Source organism: Squalius cephalus (genome assembly GCF_949319135.1).
Source record: "Squalius cephalus genome assembly, chromosome: 11".
Taxonomy (NCBI): Eukaryota; Metazoa; Chordata; class Actinopteri; order Cypriniformes; family Leuciscidae; genus Squalius; species Squalius cephalus.
The window spans coordinates 26,063,722-26,087,930 of record NC_137132.1 but is presented as its reverse complement, the minus strand read 5'-3'; the positions used below and the strand labels follow the sequence as shown (position 1 = coordinate 26,087,930).

Here is a 24,209-nt window from a genome sequence, read left to right as displayed (position 1 = left end):
CTTTTTTTCCAGTATTCCAGTTTTAAATATTACAGTATTAACACTTAATGACATTTTAATGACAAATTAAATTTATATCACTGTAGTTGAGGTCAAGAAAAATATTCATGACACTGTTATAAAAGTTATAAAATTATTTGACATTATCACTTTAATGACATTTTAATGACACGTTCAATTTGTACCACTGGGAAAAAAAGTGGTCAGTAATATAATGTAATGTTAACCCATAAAGCTAGTTTCTTAACTTTGATGATTAATCTGCTATGTCATGTTTATGACATATTTATGACAGGTTATGTTGTCTTAGTTTATGTCAAGTTGTTATAACAAAGACATCTCAAACAATGTCATCTTTGCATTAAAAATGACATTATTGAGCGAATGACACTTAATAACAGTTGTCATTAACATGCATACAATCTCCTCCATATTCATTATTATGAAAGTGTCATGTCAGTCTTATGCACACCCCTTCAAGTAAAGTGTTAACAAATGATTTAGTGTCTTAGAAAAGAGAAAATATCTTAAATCTCCCCCGCCCCCTCATTTTCTTTCTTGTATCTACATCTTGTATGGGTTCAATAAGAACTTCAGGTTATAAATTTACAGGTGAAAGAATGCACTTGAATGCATTCAGAAAACATTAGTTTTAACAAAGGTGGGCAGCCTACCCTTTTTTTTCCCAGTTGACCTAATTATTCTTGTCAATATTTCAACATACTTTTTGTCACATGACTGTACTGAACAAGATATGAACGTTCCTGAGCTCTGAGATCCCTCCAGCTGCATGAAGCACCTTGATGATTCCCAGTTTTATCAGATACTAAAGAGAATATAAAGCAGGCATCAGACTCGATGAGAACAACAGGAGGAAATTACGGTTCATGTCTCCATGATGTTCTGGATCATAAGTTGTTTTGCTTTGGTGGCCTCCACTCTGGGTGAGTTTCTTTTGTTGCAACTTGCAATGAGTGTGGTATCTGAAACTGGTAACTGTAGCTAGTTTTAAACCTACAATCGCTGGCTTAAAGAACAGAGGAATTTCTTAGGTTTAAAATATGATATTACTGTACTCAAATAAAAAAAGAACTTAAGCTGGTTTACCCATGATTGTATGTTTTTGCATGCATTAATTTTCCTTACCATAGGCTGTGGAGTGCCTTCCATTAGACCAGTAATTAGCGGCTACAACAAAATTGTGAATGGAGAGAATGCAGTGTCCGGTTCGTGGCCCTGGCAGGTCTCGCTCCAGGTAACTGAGGCTAGTTTTAATTATGCAATTATTGTTCCTAAGGAACTAGAACAGGAGTGTCCAAACTCAGTCCTGGAGGACCACTGTCCTGCAGAGTTTAGCTCCAACTTGCCTCAACACGCCTGCCTGGAAGTTTCTAGTATGCCCAGCAAGAGCTTGATAAGCTGGTTCAGGTGTTTAATTGGAGTTGGAGCTAAACTCTGCAGGACAGTGGCCCTCCAGGAGTAGAATTGAACATCCCTGTAGAGGGTCCTATAAGATGATATGTATAAATACATGATAAATGTTTTTACTGGCAATGTGTTCATCATTCACTGAGTTATATCATTTATTTGTTAATGTATGAACCAGCAATCCAATGGCTTCCATTTCTGCGGAGGATCGCTGATCAGCCAGTACTGGGTCGTCACTGCTGCTCACTGTCGTGTTCAGTAAGAACCTTCAAATCTGTTTTACTTTATAAACATACCCTACCTGGTTCTTTTTTTCTTATTTTTTCAATCTTACCCTAGGGCTGGATATCACTATGTTATCCTTGGAGAGCATAACCGCGGCTCCAGCGCTGAATCTGTTCAAGTCATGAGGATCGCCAAGGTATCATGCTTTAATCATACTGTATCCCTTTGAGTCACTATCTGCTGATTGCATTGCTGTGGTTCTCTGATCTGGGCATTACCTCAGAAACCACAGGATTTTGTCACTCTGCCATAGTTAAAAAAAAAAGTGTGGCTTGCTTACTAGGGGCGGGATTTAACAAATACTTGCGACAAACAGACTCCTTTGTCCATTGCGCTACGCCTTGCTCTTTTTTTAGCTTGTAATACCACAAGATTAAAGTTGCTGTGAGTTTTTATTTTAATATCGTGAGTAACTGACCCTACTATCTGACAGATATCACGAAAGTCTCTGACAGCCCTAGTTTGTAGTCAGTAAGAAAACTTCAGAGGTCGTTCTCTATTAGCTATATTGGCTAATATTTTGGGATCTATTGTTTTGTTTTAGACACTATTGTTCAAACGTTTAAGGACACATAAAACGGATCAAATGTGAAAGTTAAAAATATAAATTATATAAAAATATGAAGCAGAACAACTGTTTTCAACATTGATGATAATAATAAGAAATACTAAGTAAATCATCATATTAGAATGATGATTTCTGAAGGATCATGTGACACTGAAGACTGTAGTAATGATGCTGAAAATTCAGCTTTGCATCACAGGAATACACTTAAAATATATTACAATAGAAATCAGTGATTTTAAATTGTTTTGTTTTTTTTGATCGAATAAATGCAGTCTTGGTGAGCATAAGAGACTTCTTTCAAAAACATTTTAAAAAAATCGTATTGAACGGTATAGATACAAACCTCTGAACGGTATAGTGTATGTACTGTATAATAAATAATCTCATGAGTTAATTTTTCCTCCCACTGTAGGCCATCACCCATCCTTACTACAACAGTCAGACCTTCAACAACGACGTCACCCTACTGAAACTGTCCTCTCCAGCCCAGCTGACGTCCCGTATCTCTCCTGTGTGTCTGGCTGCCTCCTCCACCAGTATCCCCTCTGGCACTCGCTGCGTCACCACTGGATGGGGCAAAACTGGAACCACCTGTAAATATATCATCAACATCACTGATGTCAAAAACAATTACATTCATGACTAAAATGACTGGATATTCTACAATTTTCTTCTATTTGCTTTGTTTTTACAGCAAGTCCTAATATCCTGCAGCAGACCGCGCTGCCGCTTCTGAGTCCGGCTCAATGTAGGCAGTACTGGGGTCAGAGCAGAATCACAGACGCCATGATCTGTGCTGGAGCCTCTGGTGTCTCCTCTTGCCAGGTATATGAGGACACATACCTAAATGTATATACATACATACAGTGATTTAGTTCTGATGTGCTTATATGGGTTTGTCTGTCAACTACAGGGTGATTCTGGTGGTCCTCTGGTGTGTGAGAGCTCCGGTGTTTGGTATCAGGTGGGCATCGTGTCCTGGGGCACCACCGACTGCAATGTTCGCACCCCAGCCGTCTATGCCCGGGTCTCTTACCTCCGCCAATGGATTGACCAGATCGTCGCCTCCAACTAGAGCTCCAACAATTTGAAAATAATGCCAATAAAAATATTAAAAACACCTTCTAAAGATTATGGGAAGTGACTCAAGCACATAACATAAATCATAGGGTGATAAGGATTAAAAAAATAAATGTGAGTATGAGTTTGTCAAATGTATTTGCATCTATCGAATGTATTGATAGTAACATGATGTATTGATAGTGAGGTGATGTAAGATTCATCAGTATTGCCGTTTCCAGGAACCACGACCCAAATAAAAACAAATCAGAGCGCACTGTTAATAATACACAACAACATCAGGGAAATAGGCACTGTTTTTTTTAACGTTTTGGTAACACTTTATTTTACGGTGTCCGTGTTACAGAGTAATTACTTAATTAATTACTTAGTAGTAGACGTTGTAATAACATGTAACAAAATGTAATTAACATGTAACTAAGTTATGGAACAGCCTGTACTTACAGATTGTAATTACGCACATGTAATAGGCAGCTGCTGTTACACATATGTAATAAGCCGAGTCGGTTACATGCGTGTTACAGACTTGGTACAGTGTAATTATATAAGAAAGTACTTAGTACTACACAATGTAACACAAGTACTTAGGTTACTAAGGTCGGAAAAAGCCTGCAGTTACACATGGTAATTTTGTACGTTCTGTAGCATTACACATATGTAACATAAAATAAAGTGTATCAAGATTGTACTTAAGTGTACTTTGTGTATACATACCTTATCCATCTGTGCCTTAGTTTGATTTAAACTCACTAGTTCACAGCTTAAATGCATGCAGTAGCTTCCTAATTACATTGCAATTACATAATATTACACAGGGATAAACTACGTAAAATAAAGTGTATCAAGATTGTACTTAAGTGTACTTCATGTGTATCTATAAACCTTATCCATCTCGGCTTGTTACATAGGTGTAACAGTAGCTGCCTATTACATGTGCGTAATTACAATCTGTAAGTACAGGCTGTTCCATAACTTAGTTACATGTTAATTACATTTTGTTACATGTTTTTACAACGTCTACTACTAAGTAAATAATTAAGTAATTACTCTTATATTTTTGAAAGATGTCTCTTGTTCTCAATAAGGCTGAATATATTTGATAAAAATACATAGAAACTGTAATACTGTAAAATATTATTACAATTTAAGATATAAATATTTGTTAAAAAGTAATTTATCCCAGTGATGATAAAGCTGAATTTTCAGCATCATCATGATAATGTGATAATTTTTTACCATTAGTTTCAATGTTGAAAACAGTTGTGCTAATTAAAATTTGTGCATTTATTTGATATATATTTTGTAACATTTTTATTATGTCTTTAATGCCAGTTTTGATCAATTTAATGTGTGCTTGATGAATTAATTTCTTTCAAATACTGACCCCAATTGTTTGAATGTAGTATAAATTAAAAAAAATAGTTTGTATGTAATTACTATATTATTATACTAATATTGCCATATTTGTAACATTTGTATTTGCTTTCTTAGTGTAGTTGCTTCAGGCGGGACATGATTGTGGTTCTTGTTCACATCAGCAGTTCTGCCAAGGTATCAGTCAAAGTGATTGGCACAAAGGCCTTTTTTACACTTTATCTGCCAATTGCATTGTTGTAACTGTTGTTGCATGATGCATTGACCATAAGACCACAGGATTGTGTGGAAAACACGTCGCACTGAAAGGAGAAACAGACCATTGAAGTTGTTATTCTCTAAGCTTGCCTTCTGATGAAGCTATTGCATTCATTTTAAACACGGCATAGGAAAACATATTGTCGTGCCTGGTTTGAGGTTATGACAGATTAGAAAGAACCAATGACATTTGACACCATTGTAGTCAAGCATGATTAATTTAAAGGTGTCGTGTGTGTGTGTGTGTGTGTGTGTGTGTGTGTGTGTGTGTGTGTGTGTATGTGTGAGTGAGTGTGTGTGTGTGTCTGTGCGCGCATATAATTGCCAACGAAGGCTGGAAGTGAAAAACGCCTTATATTCAGGTGTGCATAATTAATAAGCAGGTTTTCTTTTACAGTTAGCCCTAAAATGGGGCAAAAAAGAGATTTAACGCGCACTGAAAAGTCAAAAATTACTAAATGCCTATGAGAAGAATGCAATACTAAAGCAATACTAGAAATTGCGAAATTAGGCCGTGACCAATGGACAGTAGTGTCATACAAATACAGGCCAAGAAGAAAAGACACATGTTACCTGCAAAAAAAAAGAAAGAAAAAAAAATGGAATTAAAGTGAAGAATTAGGTGTGAAACCATCAGGAACCATTTAGTCTCCAGCAATTTCCAGAACGGCAACCACCCTGGAGTCTCCATAATTGCAAGGTGTCAGGACCCTTTACCCTGGTAAAGAATCCTGAATATGACCCACATTAATAAGAATCACAAGCTTAAGTGTTGGTGTTGTGCATAATAATTATGCAATCACTGTATATACATATGTGTGTGCGTATAGGAATACACAAATTTGTCCGTCAGTAAAGTTGTTCATAACTAGTTTACGTTTCAGTGCTGTCAATACGTAAATATTTTACATTTTAGTGCTGTCAATACATCAGTATTATACGTTTCTGTGTGTATAAAAACGTAAAAAAAAAAAAAAAAAAAAATGTATGTGTGGTAGAACACTGAAAATGTCAAATGTTTCAATTTCTCCGTTGTGGTAGCCTACAATGTTGCCTTGAGGCTTTTAAAAATTAAATACATTAAAAATGTATTAAAATGTGTATTGACATTGTTACAGTCTCCAATTTTAAGCAGCAAAAACACCACAAATATTTTTTTCCTCATTGATATCATATTGTGTACCACACACACACACACACACACGCACACACACACACACACACACACACATATATATATATATATATATATATATATATATATATATATATATATATATTGTGCCCTCCAAGTAGGTATGCAACATGTGCAGACAAGTTAGCAGGCTAATAATTTTCAACAGAAAAATATTTTCCTTTTCCACATTCTCAGCCCACACTTGTTTCTTTCATATAAGAAGAGGAGATCTTATTACCAACTGTTGAATCTTTTGCCAAGGTGTGGGAACACAAAGCTGCAGAGATACAGAAAATGGGTAAGAGTCTCATCTTTTTTTTGTAAATTAAATACTAATGGAGACCCAATCAGTAACCTGACAGTGTATAAATCATATAAATAAATTACTAAATGTAGCACCTAATTAGAAGATTAACTGAGCAAATTAATGCTTCAAAGTATGATTGGCCAGCAGTCACGTCTATTAAGAAATCAGAGGAAGCGTGATTAGAACAGCTCAGACCTGTTCTGTGAACTGCAACCAAATAGGAAACACCATTATTATTGAGAAGCCTGAGGGCAATGAAGCTGCAGTCAGAGTATGTTGAAAAACCTTGGCCAAAAACTTTGGTTTCAATGGAAAATTATGCAGAATTACTTTTATTTTTTTGCATAGATTATGTGTTTTAGCTATAAACATTTATGTTTCATTTGTGTTCTTCCAAGGATTAAAATAGTTTATTTTTTGCATTTATATGGTCAAATACAGACTCCCTATTTCAGTTCCATATACTTTATACTCATTTTTGCCCTCTGTTCAGTGTTTAATACTTTTTACTGATCTTTGGTGTTTTGCCATGTCGTTTTTTTAATTACTTGATTAGGGGTGGAGAGGCACCATTGTGGATGCTGGTCTATATAGCATACACGGACGGCCACATCTCGCAGCTTTTGCAGCATCTCGTAAATATCAGATTTAAAAAAAAAATTAAAAGAAATTGTTCCCATTAAGTTTCTGAATGTCATTTTCAAAACATCCTGTTTTTTTCTTGGTAATACAAACGTTAATGGAACATTTAATTTGATGATTTTGCAAACATTGTGGGGAATATTACTGAATATTCTCTAGACATTCTGAAACATGTAGTAACATTTAGAATAAATTACACAATGGTATTTCTAACAGAGAAAATGTGTTGCAAGTCAAATACCACAAAATGTTTAATTTGCTTGGTTTTGCTCCAGAACCAACGCTCACTGCATTTTTTTTCTGACTACTATCAGTCTGGACCGATGCCTGTGCACATGGATGATCGTGTGGGCTCAGAATAAACAAACTCTAGTAAAAGCTAAGATCATTTGCATAATTGTGTGGGTTTTATCCATTGTCTGTAGCATTCCTTTTGTAATCAATTTCTGTAAGTATCTAGACTTACAGTCTCTGTACACATACAAGTTTATAGTGGCTTTATCATTCCCTTCCTGATCATTGCATCTTCATATATAGCAATTGGAGTGCGGGTCAAACATCTCAAAAGGGGGAAGTATTTCAGGTCTTACCGTCTTATTATTTCTGTGGTTCTGGCCTTTTTCTTATGTTGGTTCACATACCATATTCACAAATTGTGTTTCAATTCATATGCAGTGGAGAATAAACAGAATGTTAATGTTCGAGAAGTAATTTCTAAAGCAAGACCTTTTGTAGTGTGCCTGGCTTTTCTAAACAGCTGTCTGAACCCCATTCTCTATGTGTTCATGTGTGATGAGTATAAGAAGAAGCTTAAACAGTCTCTACTGCTGGTGCTGGAGACGACGTTTGCTGAAGAACATCTGGACTTTCTTAATCAGAAAGATGACAAAAACAAACCAACAATTCCTTGATCAGCTGCCAAGGCAATACAACTCTTAAAGAAAACTAGACTCTTAGTAGCCTGTTGTTACAACAATTAATCTGATTTGTGTTGTAAACAAAAGAGTGTCAAAATTGTGTCTTGTGACTTGTGAGTGTGTATAAGGCAAGCATTCTAGTTAATGTTGTAATGGAAAAATTTGATTTTCATTGATCTTCAGTAGATATTACAAAGTAATGTCACATGTTTCTATATGTGAACGGGGAATATAGGCCTATGTATATTTGTATACCTGTGGAAGTGCAGGAGTGAGACACTTTGGGAACAGCTGGGAAGGGATCTTTTGACCCTAGTATTTACTTTTGGTGGTCTTAAGTGTCAGCTAGTGATAAATAGAAGCTTATACAACAATGCGTCCTTTATCTATGGAATGTGTGGTGGAAAGAAGCCCTGCTGAATAAGGCCTTGAAACGAGTATAAAGGCTGCCCAGCTCTTTCTGTCTGGGTCTCACTCCACAGCGTAACTGCTATGTGGCGACTGGGCCTTCTTGCAAGAATAAATACTTTTTAAAAGTCAATTGGATTCATAGTGTCTCTTACGCAGTGATGAGGGTTGAATAGATATTTTTGCCTCAACAGTATCAATGTTCAAAAATGAATCTCTGGATATGAACTATTTAGTGAAAGTTTCACACTGTCACGAGATAGTGTCGTTTGATAGCGTGTCAGCACAGGGAACACATTCCTCTGCATTCAATTAATATTTCAGACTGCAGAAATAGAACTTAAAATTGTATAGTCAATAAAAATAGTTCCCTTTCGAGAGGTCTCTCGTATTGCGTAAGTAGCTTACGCTATGGGAAAAACTCCTTTTCTCGAGAATATTGAAGCCAAATTTTTTAAAACGCAGTGCAGCTGCACAGCAGTGGTAATTGGCTGTGCTGCAGCAACTGCACGAACCTATGGCGAGGCGGCTCATGCGCGCGAACCAGTCAGGTCGCTTCGCGCCCAGGTGCGTCAGAGCCCGCCGGAATGGGCATGGCTTATAGCTATATAAGTCCCCATTTTCGCCATAGAATCAGATTTAATCTCCTCAGCAAGTTTCCACTTTGCTGTCCTCCGGATTAAGAAGCCTTTTTCGCCACCATCGATAAGCCTTCAGCGGAATAAGCCACCTGCTAAGCAGCTTTGAGGACACCGGCTTCCTGGTTTCACTGGACGCCACCTTCAGCCCGCTGTTCTGCTGTGCCATCCGGCGCGCTATATCCTTTTACAAAAGCTAGTGTGTTCACCACTGCGACTCACTTTCTAAAAGAGCAATTTCCAGGCGTTGTTTCAAATGCCTCGGGTCACCTGCGCGTCGTGCAGAGGCCCTCTCTTCGGCGCAGATTGTCACATCCTCTGCGCTTCCTGTCTGGGCCGTGACCACGCGGAAGCTGCACTCTCTAAGGGCGGCTGCCCGGAGTGCGTTGAAATGGCGCTCTCTCCACTGAGGGCTCGACTAGCCAGCTTCGCCACCGACGACCCTACGCCTGCCCCTCCTTTTCCTTTGCTCAAGCCATGTAAGAAAAAGCGCCGTGCACAGAGGATGCCAGAGTGGACGAATATGAGTGAGCATACGCTGGCCCCGTCCCCGCGTGCCTAGCTCTCTCCCAGAGAAATCCCCTTGCCGGTCCTGTTCACACAGGCGGACCAGTACCCCTCTCAGCGAGCGGCCGGTCTCGTTTCTTTTGGGGCATCAGACGAGGAGGACGACAAGGATTACAGCCTTTCCCTCGCTGCATCCGAATGTGAGGAATGGACGGGCTCCGTGGCCGACCCCGCACCCTCAACACAAGCCAACATGAGTGACGTGAGAACTAGCCTTGACGCAGAGCTTCTCCGTGTGCTGACTAGGGCCATTGAAGACCTCGGGCTCGAGCGGTCTTCGCCCGAGGAGCCCACACGTAGCAGACTGGACGAATGGTTCCTGCAGGGGTGCCGGCAGGCCCCTCAGCAGAGGCCTGCTCCTTTCTTTCCTGAAGTACACGACGAGCTAACTAAGTCGTGGAAAGCGCCGCATTCAGCTCGTCTAAAACCTTCTATTACCTCAACACTCTCGACTGTCGAGGGCGCTGTGGAAAAAGGCTACGAGACGATTCCTCCCCTCGCAGAAGCTGTGGCCGCAAACCTTTACCCTCCCGCCGCCATGGGATGGAAACCAAAAGCGACTCACCCGTCCAAGCCTTGCCACGTCACTTTAGCTCTCGCTGGCTGAGCCTACGCCTCTGCTGGCCAAGCTGCTTCGGCGCGTCATACCATGGCTGTCCTCCAAGTTTTTCAGGCCTAACTTCTCCGCTCGATGGACGAGTCTGGACCTGAACTGGAAGCTTTCAGAGACCTGCGCAGCTCCACTGACCTGACTCTGCAAGCTACTAAATCAACCGACCAGTCAATCGGTCGAGCCCGGAGAGACGCCTACATATAAACTCTCTAGAGATAAAAGCGGCCGCTCTATCACTGCAAGCTTTTCTCCCATATCTAAAAGGCCACCACGTCTTGGTCCGAATGAACAACATGTCAATGGTGTCCTATATAAATTGCCAGGGTGGACTCAGGTCGAGAAACCTGCACACCAATGCCGAAAACATCATAATATGGGCTCAGCACAACCTGCGCTCGCTGAGAGCGGTGCATGTGCCAGGCATTCTGAGCCAGGGTCCGGATATGCTATCCAGAGACAAAGTTCCCCCAGGGGAATGATAGCTTCACCCGCGAACGGTTCAGCTGATATGGAGCATCTTTGGCGAGGCAGAGGTCGACCTCTTCACCTCAGAAGACAACGCACGTTGCCAGACATTTTTCTCCAAAGACAGGGATGCGCTAGGCCACGATTGGCCAAGGCAGAGGTCTTGATCCCCGATCCCCCCCGCCCACTATATGCATTCCCTCCGGTCACGATGCTTCCTCAGGTCATCGAACGGATCAGGGAGTGCAAGTGTGCAGTGCTTTTGATAGCTCCTCTCTGGAAGAACCAGCTATGGTTCTCCGAGTTGACTCAGCTGCTGGAAACAGCCCCATGACCGATTTCGCTGAGGAGAGACCTTCTCACACAGGCGAACGGAACATTCTGGCATCCCCGTCCATGTATGGCCCCTCAACAGGTATCCAGGGACCTCCCAGAAAGGGTGCTGAAAACCATCACTGAAGCAAGATCCCCCTCGACCAGGCGTCTTTACGCTCTAAAATGGTCAGTGTTCTCCGGCTGGTGTACTGCACGGAGCCTGGACCCCTACTCATGCGGAGTGCCTAAGGTGCTCTCCTTTTTACAAGAGCTTTTGGACGCAGGGCGCACGCCCTCCACGCTCAAAGTATATGTAGCGACCATAGCAGCATTTCACGCTCATGTGGTCGGGCAATCACCTGGTCATGCACTTCTTTAAAGGGGCCAGAAGGCTAAACCCACCTCGACCCCCCTCTGTGCCTGTCTGGGACCTCTCCATGGTCCTGGAGGCCATGAAGGGAGCCCCATTTAAGCCATTTCAGTCCGCTGACCTGAAGCCTAACTGCTCTCTTGCTAGCACTGGCATCAGTCAAGCGAGTAGGTGATTTGCAAGCGCTTTCAGTAAGCGCTTCCTGCCTTGAATTCGGTCCCAACGACTCCAGAGTCGTCCTTAAACTGAGGCAGGGGTATGTTCCTAAAGTGCTCTCCACTCCGTTCAGAGCGCAGGTCATTTCGCTATCAGCTCTTCCCTCACCAGAGAACGAAAGAGACGTGAATCTACTCTGCCCTGTCAGGGCTCTTAGAGTCTATTTAGAGCATTCTGCCCTGCTCAGGTAGTCATAACAGCTCTTCGTATGCTTTGGCGGCCGCACTAAAGGGCTCGCGGTCACAAAGCAAAGATTATCACGCTGGATAGTGGAATAGTATCATATCTCACTGGCTAATGAGTCTAATGGCCTCCTTTCTTTGTCCCATAGGCGTCAGAGCTCATTCCACGAGAGGCATGGCCTCGTCATGGACATGGTTGAGTGGAATACCAATTGAAGATATCTGTGCGGCGGCCGGCTGGGCCTCGCTGTCCACATTTATGAGATTTCATAACCTGGAAGTTCCCGCTTTACAAGCAAAGGTTCTTTCAATATAATGACTTTAAGCACAATTCACCATAACTATAAGGCCTGATGTATATCTGGTCCTGGTTCAACCCGAAATACGGTTCTTTATACATTATAAATAAGGGGCTTGGCCCTTTTTAAGGCCCATTCCTTGGTTCCCTAAATGAGGCTCGTCATTGGTCTGGTCTCTATTAGGACTCTATAACTTTACTCTTCTATGGGCCTCGGGCGCTCTGCCCTAGGCTATAGTATGGGGTGAAGTTTTAAGCACGCACTGCGTTTTGAAAGGGGTTCCCATAGCGTAAACTACTTACGCAATACGAGAGACCTCTCAAAAGGGAACATCTCGGTTACTAACGTAATCCCGGTTCTCTGAGAGAAGGGAATGAGTATTGTGTAACCTGCCATGGTACTGTGCTTAGATCAGGGGATCGCTTCAGTCGATTTAAACCAGTGATCTCAAACTCAATTCCTGGAGGGCCACAGCTCTGCACAGTTTTGCTCCAACCCTAATCAAACACACCTGATCCAGCTAATCAAGGTCTTCAGGATTACTAGAAACTTCCTTGCAGGTGTGAGTTGGAGTTGGTTGGAGCTAAACTGTGCAGAGCTGTGGCCCTCCAGGAATTGAGTTTGAGACCACTGATTTAAACCTAATTCTATGTCAAAAATGGGGACTTATATAGCTATAAGCCATGGCCATTCCGGCGGGCTCTGACGCGTCTGGGCGCGAAGCGACCTGATTGGTTCGCGCGCATGAGCCGCCTCAACATAGGCTCGTGCAGTTGCTGCAGCACAGCCAATGACCGCGCTAGATGCTCAGCTAGTTGTCTGCTGTGCAGCTGCACTGCGTTTTAAAAATTTGGCTTCAATATTCTCGAGAAAAGGAGTTTTTCCCAAAGCGTAAGCTACTTGCGCAATACTCGTTCCCCTCTCTCAGGGAACCGAGGTTACGTTAGTAACCGAGATGATTTCTATTGATGATTTCTAATGATTTCTATTTCTACCGAAATGAAGCATATTTCTCTACACCATCCCACCATCACTCTTAAAGCGAAGTAAAGAAGAACTTATCATCAGTTGTTGATTTTCAACTATAAAAAAACTTGCAAAAAGGATTTTATGGGACTGAAGCCATAAATAAAATGGGTAAGAATCTATGTGCATTATGCATATTTGTTTCCTGTTGAGAGCATATGGGTGTGAGAAGAAAATATTATCATTCTCTGTACAGGGATGGGCAGTATTTCAGATACATGTATTTAAAATACGTATTTGAAATACAAAATACTATTTTGTATTGTGTATTTTAAAGCCTTTGGAAAAATTCAAATGTAATTTGTATTTAAATACATTTAAGGTGAGTATTTTTGTATTTTCAAAATACATAAAATACTTTTTGCCAGTCAACCTCTTTATCAGGTATTGATTTTGTGCATCAACTAGTTCAGGCCTTGGGCCTTATCTTGCACCCAGCGCAATTGACTTTGTACACCGACGCATGTATCATTCCTATTTTGCACCCGCGCACAGCGGACTTTTCCCTCCACAGACGCACATCGGTTAACTAAGAAATACACTTGCGCTCCCCGGGCTCGGTTCAGCACAAAGAGGAGGCGTGTTCCGGCACAAACGTTCCCTCATGCTATTTTGCAGGTTTAGAAAACAATTCCGCCACTAAGTGGCACGTTGCGCATGTTATTCATATGCTATTTTAAGGGCGCATGCTTGGCCATAATCAATGTAACGTAGCGTGTGCACAACGCGCATGCACTTTGATTCTCTCATCTACACAAAAGCAGCAGTTTTCATTTTTGCAAATCATACATTATTACGATAGATAGATAGATAGATAGATAGATAGATAGTTTATTATAAAAGCATACATCTAGCTTACACATTTACCCAAATTATCATACGCCTGTTTAACCGAAGTTAATTTGGGTGTGTTTCTCCATCCCCAATGTCACTTCTCTGTGTTTTACGGCCCTGACGAGAACGTCGGTCTCCTCGGCTGTGAACCGCTCCTGGCGTGCGTCTGGCAAATTCGCCGTTATAATTGCAATCCGACATAGAACAAGCGCGCCTGCTCTTAAAGGGAATGTGAGATGTCGCTCTGATTGGTTTATTTCACGTTACGCCCAAACCACACCTATGATTAATGAAGCTACTTCAGACCAACCCATTTTAGATTTGCGTCGGGCGCAAGAGTCATTTATCCCGCCGGTATAATAGCAACAGCGCCCAAGACCCGCCCACAAAGTTACTTGCGTTTCGCGCTTGATACTTGCGTTTCAGACCGTTAAAATAGAGTCCATTCACTAGCTCAGTATTGGATCAACGATTTTTTTTTTGGAATAAGGTGAGAATGTCATGATCTATTCTACTTGTTGATTAAAGTTAAAATAGTGCATTATTCACTTTAGTTAACATGAAAGAATAAAAGTGCACAGACAAGTGGGAAAATAGTAGCCTGGGAAAACCCAGACAAACTTCCGGCAAATTTAGATTTGCTCTGCAAGTAGACTGGCAAAGAGCCCATTCAAGCCGATTTCTAATCCGTCCAAATCGAGGCACCAATCAGAAACGTTGAGGCGGGCTTTACACGATGACGATCGCTCTGATTGGTTTTAGGTCTATCCAATTGTGCCCAGAGGCATTTGAGCGACATCCGTTGGTGACGCCCCTTTGGAAATTAGTTATTAATGAAGCTTTGCCAGACCATAACTCAGTTATTACTGAGAATGGTCTGGTTTTAACCAGGCTAGGAAAATAGCGTTAGCCAATCAGTCTTGACCGGTTGTTGATTTTTATCAACTAGCTTGTCAAATGTGTTTAAAGCATTACTGCATGTTAGGGCTGGGTGATATGACACTATCATAGTGATGATATAAAGTGTTAATTGATGGAACTTTTTCTAAATCGTTTAATGGGCCCCTAATTGTGGGGTAAGCAAATTTATCCGTGCAGCTTTTAGTGGGCAGGAATTATTGGAACGTTGGAGTGGAAAAACAAACACTGATGAATGATACTCCACAAAAATCTTAAGCTTTTAGTTTTATTGTACATGAAAAATAATAATAAAAAAGGGGGAAATAGTGTCAAATGAATCTAAATTAATTCTAAATGAAATCTCCATTTAGATACACTTTCTAATTTGAATAAACTAATAGAAACAAATAAACTTTACATAAAATAAACATAAAATTACTTAAAAAGCATTGGACTACCTGCAAAAAAAAAAAAAAAAAAAGAGTTTGAAATTCAGTTTATGCTGTGGAATCAAAACTGATATTGAGAATTGTGAAAACATGCTATTGTTACTGTGAAGTAAAATTAAGATTTTGGTCATATCGCCCATCCATATTCTTTGCTAGATATTAGAAAATGTTCCCCCAGTTTTACATACAGTATGAATTTTTGAATAGTGTTCCACAAGTAATAGACTACATTGTAACCAGAAATAAGTATATAAATGGCTGCTATTTTGCATAAGTTTATTTGTAATTGCCAGAAAGAAAGAAAGAAAGAAAGAATGACAGAAAGAATGACAGAGAGGGCAGAGATGTGGTTAAGAATGAAAAGTCAGTAGGCCTATGTAGTTTCTTCTTTCACTGTGACCTATACCTGCACTGGATGGCCAATTCCACTTGTATTTTGTGTATTTTCAAAATACAAAATACTGTATTTGTATTTAAATACATTTTTTCACACAGTATTTTGTATTTGTATTTAAATACATTTTTCCACACAGTATTTTGTATTTGTATTTTAAATACATTTCCATGTATTTATGCCCATCTCTGTCTCTGTAATTGGGTGAAAATTGTAGAGATAAAATACAAAATGATTTTTCACATGTGTCCTTAACTACAGTGCATACAGTATCACAGGGATTTGTGTTAATTAATGATCAAAGAGATGGTATCTTTCTTTCTTTCTTGTTTATTTTTAGCTGTCTTATAGGCCTACATAGACATATGCGACCAGGGTGGGCGGGCCCATAGACTGCATAGGGCACATTTTACCCACACTTCCTTTGGCTTTGAGTTGCCAAATGGTTTCATACAGACAACTTAAATGTTTTCATTCTCTGCGGTCTCACCACTGGCTTTCAACATTGTCATCGCAACTGATCTGACTGACCTGCCCTTCACTGAAACGCCGTCAGTTCCTATTTTTTTAAAAACACTGGCTGGCACACATCTGTCATTCTTTTCAACTGTATAGGCATTCTGTAAGATTTTTTTTTTTTTTTAAACCTGTTCTTAGTTGTTTTTAATTTTTCAAAGATTTACCTACCCCTCCACTGTCAGACAGTGTTTAACCAACCATATTAGCATAATGGTTTAAAATTAGCAGGTTAAAATGCATCACATTTTGCCTTAAAACATCTTATACAGTGAGGAAAATAAGTATTTGAACATCCTGCTATTTTGCAAGTTCTCCCACTTAGAAATCATGGAGGGGTCTGAAATTGTCATCGTAGGTGCATGTCCACTGTGAGAGACATAATCTAAAAAAAAAAAAAATCCAGAAATCACAATGTATGATTTTTTAACTATTTATTTGTATGATACAGCTGCAAATAAGTATTTGAACACCTGAGAAAATCAATGTTAATATTTGGTACAGTAGCCTTTGTTTGCAATTACAGAGGTCAAACGTTTCCTGTAGTTTTTCACCAGGTTTGCACACACTGCAGGAGGGATTTTGGCTCACTCCTCCACACAGATCTTCTCTAGATCAGTCAGGTGTCTAGGCTGTCGCTGAGAAACAGGAGTTTGAGCTCCCTCCAAAGATTCTCTATTGGGTTTAGGTCTGGAGACTGGCTAGGCCACGCCAGAACCTTGATATGCTTCTTACAGAGCCACTCCTTGGTTATCCTGGCTGTGTGCTTCGGGTCATTGTCATGTTGGAAGACCCAGCCTCGACCCATCTTCAATGCTCTAACTTAGGGAAGGAGGTTGTTCCCCAAAATCTCGCAATACATGGCCCGGTCATCCTCTCCTTAATACAGTGCAGTTGCCCTGTCCCATGTGCAGAAAAACACCCCCAAAGCATGATGCTACCACCCCCATGCTTCACAGTAGGGATGGTGTTCTTGGGATGGTACCAAACACGTTTAGTGGAATTATGACCAAAAAGTTCTATTTTGGTCTCATCTGACCACATGACTTTCTCCCATGACTCCTCTGGATCATCCAAATGGTCATTGGCAAACTTAAGACGGGCCTTGACATGTGCTGGTTTAAGCAGGGGAACCTTCCGTGCCATGCATGATTTCAAACCATGACGTCTTAGTGTATTACCAACAGTAACCTTGGAAACGGTGGTCCCAGCTCTTTTCAGGTCATTGACCAGCTCCTCCCGTGTAGTTCTGGGCTGATTTCTCACCTTTCTTAGGATCATTGAGACCCCACGAGGTGAGATCTTGCATGGAGCCCCAGTCCGAGGGAGATTGACAGTCATGTTTAGCTTCTTCCATTTTCTAATGATTGCTCCAACAGTGGACCTTTTTTCACCAAGCTGCTTGGCAATTTCCCCGTAGCCCTTTCCAGCCTTGTGGAGGTGTACAATTTTGTCTCTAGTGTCTTTGGACAGCTCTTTGGTCTTGGCCATGTTAGTAGTTGGATTCTTACTGATTGTATGGGGTGGACAGGTGTCTTTATGCAGCTAACGACCTCAAACAGGCGCATCTAATTTAGGATAATAAATGGAGTGGAGGTGGACATTTTAAAGGCAGACTAACAGGTCTTTGAGGGTCAGAATTCTAGCTGATAGACAGGTGTTCAAATACTTATTTGCAGCTGTATCATACAAATAAATAGTTAAAAAAATCATACATTGTGATTTCTGGATTTTTTTTTTAGATTATGTCTCTCACAGTGGACATGCACCTACGATGAAAATTTCAGACCCCTCCATGATTTCCAAGTGGGAGAACTTGCAAAATAGCAGGGTGTTCAAATACTTATTTTCCTCACTGTATAAGTTATAGGATTTTATCTGCAAAAGTATAATTACTACACAAAATATAGTTTTAGTCAAAAAATTGCATTCTTACCAAAAAATCTTGTTTTTTTTTTTTTGTTTTTTTTTTTTCCTTTATAAAATCTGCATGTACCTATTTACAGCCTTGAAATGATCATTGGACTCCTAGCTTGTCCCTGATTGGTGGAATTGGTGGTGTTACAACTCACTCCATGTCACAACCATACCCGGTCTACCCTAAGCATTGACGGATACCTGCATCTCGCAACTTTTGCAGCATCTCGCAAATATCATGTAACAAAAATATGTTCTAAAAACATTTTGCCAATGTTCTCATTAAGTTATGAAAACAATATTTCTGAGTGTCATGTTCAACACGTCCCGTTTTTTCTTGGTTGTACAAACGTTAAAGGAACATTCTATTTTATCATTTTGCAAACATTGTGGGGAATATTACCTTTGAATGTTCTCTAGACATTCTGAAACACGTAGTAACATTTAGAAAAACAATACACAATGATTCTAACACAGAAAACGTGTTGCAAGTCAAATACCACAAAATGTTTAATTTGCATGTTTTTGCTCCAGCAGAGCCAACTCTCACTGCATTGGTTTCTCCTTGTTTTTTTTTTTTTTTCTTTTTTTTTTTTTTTTTGTATAAGGTGCACCAGTTTGGGATATGATAATCTGATCACTGTCACAATGACACAGGTGAAAGAGGGGTTGTCGAGCATCCAGATCTTTGTTATCTTAAAAGTGTATAGTTGATAAACAGATTTCTGTTGAAGCATATTTCTCAACACCATCAATCTTAAAGAGAAGTAAAGGGGAACTTATCATCAGTTGTTGATTTTCAACTATAACAGAACTTGCAAAGAGGTTTATATGGGCCTGAAGCCATAAAGAAAATGGGTAAGAATCTATATACATTATATGCATATTTGTTGCCGGTTGAGAGCATATGGGTGTGAGGAGAAAATATTATCATTCTCTGTATTTGGATGAAAATTGTAGAGAGATTAGAGAGATTTCCAAAAGGATTTTTCACATGTGTCCTTAACTGCAGGCCATGTCCAAGATGGGTTTAAACTTTTATTTATTTTTTAATTGGTGGTTTATTTATTTAGTACTTTTAAATTGCCTTTTATAGGCACACACACACACACACACACACACACACACACACACACACACACACACACACACACATACATACATATATATATATATATATATATATATATATATATTTTTTTTTTTTTTTTTATGGTCATAATAAGGAATAATCATACACCATTTAATATTTACCAGAAAAAAAATTGGTAAATCGCTTGTGGACAAAATAATTTTCGAGCGTCTTATAAACTGTAATTGTGTCATCTTATGTGAAAAGTGTGAACATTGCATTTTAATTTTATGTGTTTGCGTATATGTATTGTAGATACAGTTCATGCTGTTGAAACGTTAGGACAAAACAATGACAGAATTATCCTTCCAATCCTGTTATTTGTTGGACATTGCAGAATAGTAAAAACTTAAAAATAGAAAATTACATAAATTGACGAGAGTGTTAAAGCATAAGATTCGTATGGCATCCTGGGGTAGAAAATGTGTTGCATGTGAAAAGTGGCATAAAAACGTTAAACGAGTCCAGAAACCAAAGCTCACTGTATTTTCTTCTCTTGTTTTCGTGCAGCAACCACTACTTTTGGATTTCAAAATGTGACCAGATTCAGTACGGACAATTCTACAGTGCAGACAGAGATCTTCTCAGGCATTACCATCTTTATCATATGCATTTACTTTGTCATACCTGCTGTAGGTCTCATTGGAAACGGGCTTGTCATATTTGTGACTGGTTACAAAATGAAGACGACAGTCAACTCCATTTGGTTCCTCAACTTGGCGATTGCAGACTTCATCTGCTGCTTAACTCTAATCATAAACACCATTTTAGGCGCACGCAATATTAAGGATTTTGTTTCCTTCAAGTGCATGTTTCTCCGCTTTATGATTTACCAAAACTCATTTGCTAGCATTTTGCTGCTGATGACTATTAGTCTGGACCGATGCCTGTGCACATGGATGGTTGTGTGGTCTCGAAATAATCGAACCCTATTAAAAGCCAGAATCATCTGCGTGATTGTGTGGGTTTTATCCATTGGCTGCTGCATCCATGTAGTTATCAATCCCTCAACAGCGGAGAGTAAAGTAAACTATAAATATCATATCAAGTCTCTGGTCACATGCAAGTTCATAGTGGGCTTTCTCATCCCCTTCCTGATCATTGCATCTTCATATATAGCTATCGGCGTGCGAGTCAAACGTCTCAGAATGGAGAACCAGCTCAGGTCTTACCGAGTCATTATAGCTGCGGTCCTGGCCTTTTTCATATGCTGGCTTCCTTATCATGTCCACAAATTTTATTACATAAGTGCAGAAGAGAATCAGTGGAGTAAGTCTTCTAAATATGTTTTATTAAAAACATCAGTTTACTGCCTGGTTTATCTCAACAGCAGTCTGAACCCCATTCTCTATGTGTTCATGTGTGATGAGTATAAGAAGAAGCTGAAACAGTCTCTACTGCTGGTGCTGGAGACGGCATTTGCTGAAGAACATCTGGACTTCAAAGTCTCAAAGCAAACAAAAGATACCATCATCTCTATCTCTGCCATCTGCCAGGATAACAAAACAAGCGTTTAAGATTATATAGACATTTACAACTTCACTTTTCTGCTTTGATGGCCACCCTTTTATGGCATGTCCACATGAGGTTCAACAGTATTAAACAGCCATAAACTGCATTATACACATGAAGATGTTGAATCAATGAGTCAATTTGCTCCAAGGGATTTTTTTTTTTTTATTAATGGACTAATCTGGCTAAATCTTGTTGTCTATTTTAATATGACGTGAATCTCATTTTATCTGCATTTCATGGCATGCATAGGTTAGAAAAAAATACTTTCCTTTTCCAATGGTGGACCGTACAATGTAGTTTAACTTCATCACTTTTCAAGTGGGTTATCTGTAGCCTACTTTATCAAAGTATCTTATTGTGGGAAAATTTTATTTTCACTTCAACATCTCAGTATTTTCTCAGCCACAAGGGAGCATGGGTTTGTGTTCTGATCACTAAAAATAACAAATGATGGAATGTTGATTTGCTAGCCTAATTGATAGATCAACAGACCAATGCTGCGCAATAAAATGTTACGGCTGTTTTCAAACTTATTGGTTTGAATATGTCACGTGTTGTGCTAAGAACTAAATTTATTTCTTTATTTGATTTCCTCTAGTCTTAGTTGACAGTTTTATTTTGTTTTTTATCTTGTTTCTCTTGTTGTCTTGTCTCGAGTGTTGTCTTGTGTTGGTTCCTGCCCTGCTCTCTGTGTCCTTCCTGGTCGCTGAATCTCCTGACCTGGCTGCCAACTCTGGTGCTTCAGCAGTTACTTCTCTCCATGCCAAAGCCTCTGGTTCCTCAAACTGTTGCCTTGTTGCTATAGTGTCTGGAGCTGTCTTGTCCACAACCAGCCTGTTCTTCAGTTTTTGCTTTGGCCTATAGTTTGGACTGTGTTCCCACCTCACCTATCTTGTACTGTCTTCTGCTAATAAATATCACTCCACTGCTCATTCTCCGTCTGGATCCCCTTTCTCTGAATCCTGACATACATTTGAGCCTATTCACCTTTCCACAGGGAGACAGCGAGTGAAGCGACACCTGAGGCTTTCCATTTCCAGGACACAGATATTTTATCACTGGACTGTAGTAAACTTCCACAACACAAAGCAAACAGGATGTGCCGCTTTCTGCTGTCTTGGTTTCCTTTCAGTAAACTTGTTTGTGGAGCCCGTCACAAAAAGGAACCGAAACTACTTGTCACACTGTTTTGTCTTTCGTTTTGTTAATTTAAGTGAAATAGATTTTGTGTATAGGCCAATTTATTCCTTAAATATAAAATTTCATTGTTTTTCTCCATTCACGGAAGCGCGGCTGCAGGTGTGATGTGATGATATGTGAATCCTCCGTTTTGTCGTTTTTGTTTATGCTGCTATTTGCGGATGAGCTTGAATGGCACGAAAAGGAAGTTACTAATGCCGAATTTGTAAATGAAAGTCATTAAGGTCCTGACTGTCAGTTTTTTGTGAATAAAATCTGCTGTAAAAGTGTATTAATTAATAAGTATAATGTATAATAAGGTTTTGTAATAAAAGTTTGGTTATTTGCAGTTTAATATATAAAATGTTTGCATTAATCTTTTTTTTTTATTATTGCTGACTAATGACTACTGGGTAGAATAAATAAACAGTTTGAATCCGTGCTTTTTATTTTTAATGCTTAAAGCTGCAGTCTGTAACTTTTGGTGCTCTAGCGGTTATAGTTTTTCTTGATTGCTTAAACACATTTCTTGAAACTATGCCTCGTATTCTAAAAACAGTAAACACAAATCCATAACGTCTCACCCAGTTCCCCAAACCTCCTATTTCCAGGACAAAATTAAGCTTTACTCTCAAAACCATTCACTCTTGCTGAAAAACCAAACTTTGCCCTCAGACATCACACACAAGCCCTCACAAAGACACAAACCACATAGTCTTACAATAAATGGTGCAATAAATTCAAAACAACATTTCAAAACTGGGAAGTTATGTTGCTTTTCTTCGTATTGTGGGATGTATACTGCAGCACCTGTGCGGCCATTTTCAGGGTTCTTTGAACCATCTGTAAATACAATTATTTTACTTATGAAATGCAACTCCATATAACTCTTAACTATACACCAGACAGGCATAATCTTCGATTTCCTTTTAATTTCTTTCCTTTTGATTTCCTTTGCCTTTTCCATATCATTAATTGCCATTTTCCCATTTAGATTTAATACTGGTATTTCATAATTCCTTTTTATACCATTCATTCTTTTAATCATTCTCCAAATTTCTGATAATTGTGTCTCTCTTCCTATTGTATTGCAATAATTTTTCCAATACACACGCTTAGCTGTTCTTATATTTTTCCGAACTACTGCTTGTGCTCTTTTGTATTGTATTAATATCTCCAGCAAATTATGTTTTTTTCAATTGCCTAAATACTTTATTTCTATTTTTAATTGCTTTCTTACAATTTTCATTCCACCCAGGAACACTTTTTCTCTTTATTCCCTCTGTACTTTTTGGAATTGCTTCCTCTGCTGACTGTTTAATTATTGTCACCAGATTGTCATTGAATTCATCCACCTCTACTATGTGCCTTTTAAAAAGTTCTTCATATTTAATTTGATTCATTATTTGAAATTTATCCCAATCTGCTTAAATTCCATTTCACTATTTTCCTTGATTCATCTTGATGTACCTCTACTCCTATTATAATCATTATGGGGTAATGATCACTACCAATAATTGTTTTATATAAAACATCCAATTTTGTAATACCCACAATCTCCCTTGATGTTAAGGTCAGGTCTATTACACTTTCCTTATTTTGATGACTGTCATATCTAGTTCCTCTTCCATCATTTATACACACTAGCTTTTTCTCATCAATAAACTCTTCTATACTTATGCCATTTCTATCTGTATAATTACTACCCCACAGTGCACTATGTGCATTAAAATCCCCACACCAAATTATTTTACCCTTTATTTGTCCTCCAATAGTATTCAGTTTATCATAGTCAAGCCTTTCACATGGATTATAAAAATTAATAATTGTGATATCCTCTGGCCCTACCAAGATCTTTACTTCTAGTGATTCTTGTTTGATCCCAATGTTAATTACATTATATTTAATTCCATTCTGCAGAAAAATAGCTACACCACCACCATTTCTGTCTTTCCTATCATTTCTTATTTCTTTATATCCATATATCACAAAGTCCCATTGTGGTTTCAAACATGTTTCTTGTATACAAATGACATGAGGTTTATTTAGTAAAGTTGATATATATTGTTTGAACTCCTGACCATTGGCAATTAAACTTCTTGCATTCCATTGGAATATATTTAAGGTACTGCAGTATCTCCATCCCATATTTGAGAACTAGTAGTCCCTCCTCCTAACATACTCTCTACTGTTTCCCTTCCCAAACCTTTAATTCCAAGATATTTCTCTGCTGATCTC

At 39.2% G+C, this 24,209-nt stretch overlaps 2 protein-coding genes and 1 pseudogene across 3 annotated transcripts; all 3 read left to right on the top strand.

Annotated features, from left to right (window-relative positions):
* The first annotated feature begins 732 nt into the window (after window positions 1-732).
* Window positions 733-4,646, top strand: LOC307167766 (chymotrypsin-like protease CTRL-1). The gene is made up of 7 exons (XM_079887058.1): window positions 733-944; window positions 1,152-1,255; window positions 1,607-1,686; window positions 1,768-1,849; window positions 2,694-2,874; window positions 2,976-3,106; window positions 3,195-4,646. The coding sequence occupies exons 1-7, from the start codon at window positions 896-898 to the stop codon at window positions 3,354-3,356; spliced, it is 789 nt and encodes a 262-aa protein (XP_079743184.1). The 5' UTR covers window positions 733-895; the 3' UTR covers window positions 3,357-4,646.
* A 2,085-nt stretch (window positions 4,647-6,731) lies between these two features.
* Window positions 6,732-8,030, top strand: LOC307167222 (prostaglandin D2 receptor 2-like; annotated as a pseudogene). Its single transcript has 2 exons — window positions 6,732-6,748; window positions 7,395-8,030. The product of its transcript is annotated as a prostaglandin D2 receptor 2-like (transcript).
* A 2,310-nt stretch (window positions 8,031-10,340) lies between these two features.
* LOC307167221 (C3a anaphylatoxin chemotactic receptor-like) lies at window positions 10,341-20,794 on the top strand (the record flags this gene model as incomplete). The annotated part of the gene is made up of 3 exons (XM_079886211.1): window positions 10,341-10,437; window positions 10,951-11,142; window positions 19,788-20,794. 3 exons carry the CDS (start codon window positions 10,341-10,343, stop codon window positions 20,792-20,794), a joined length of 1,296 nt encoding a protein of 431 aa, XP_079742337.1.
* Window positions 20,795-24,209: the final 3,415 nt, after the last annotated feature.

Excerpts from the sequence above, each read along its gene's own strand:
- LOC307167766 (XM_079887058.1), top strand. The coding sequence starts at position 896 with ATGATGTTCTGGATCATAAGTTGTTTTGCTTTGGTGGCCTCCACTCTG. Across the intron at positions 1,256-1,606 it reads CCTGGCAGGTCTCGCTCCAG|CAATCCAATGGCTTCCATTT; the intron begins GTAACTGAGGCT and ends TGTATGAACCAG. Across the intron at positions 1,850-2,693 it reads AAGTCATGAGGATCGCCAAG|GCCATCACCCATCCTTACTA; the intron begins GTATCATGCTTT and ends CTCCCACTGTAG.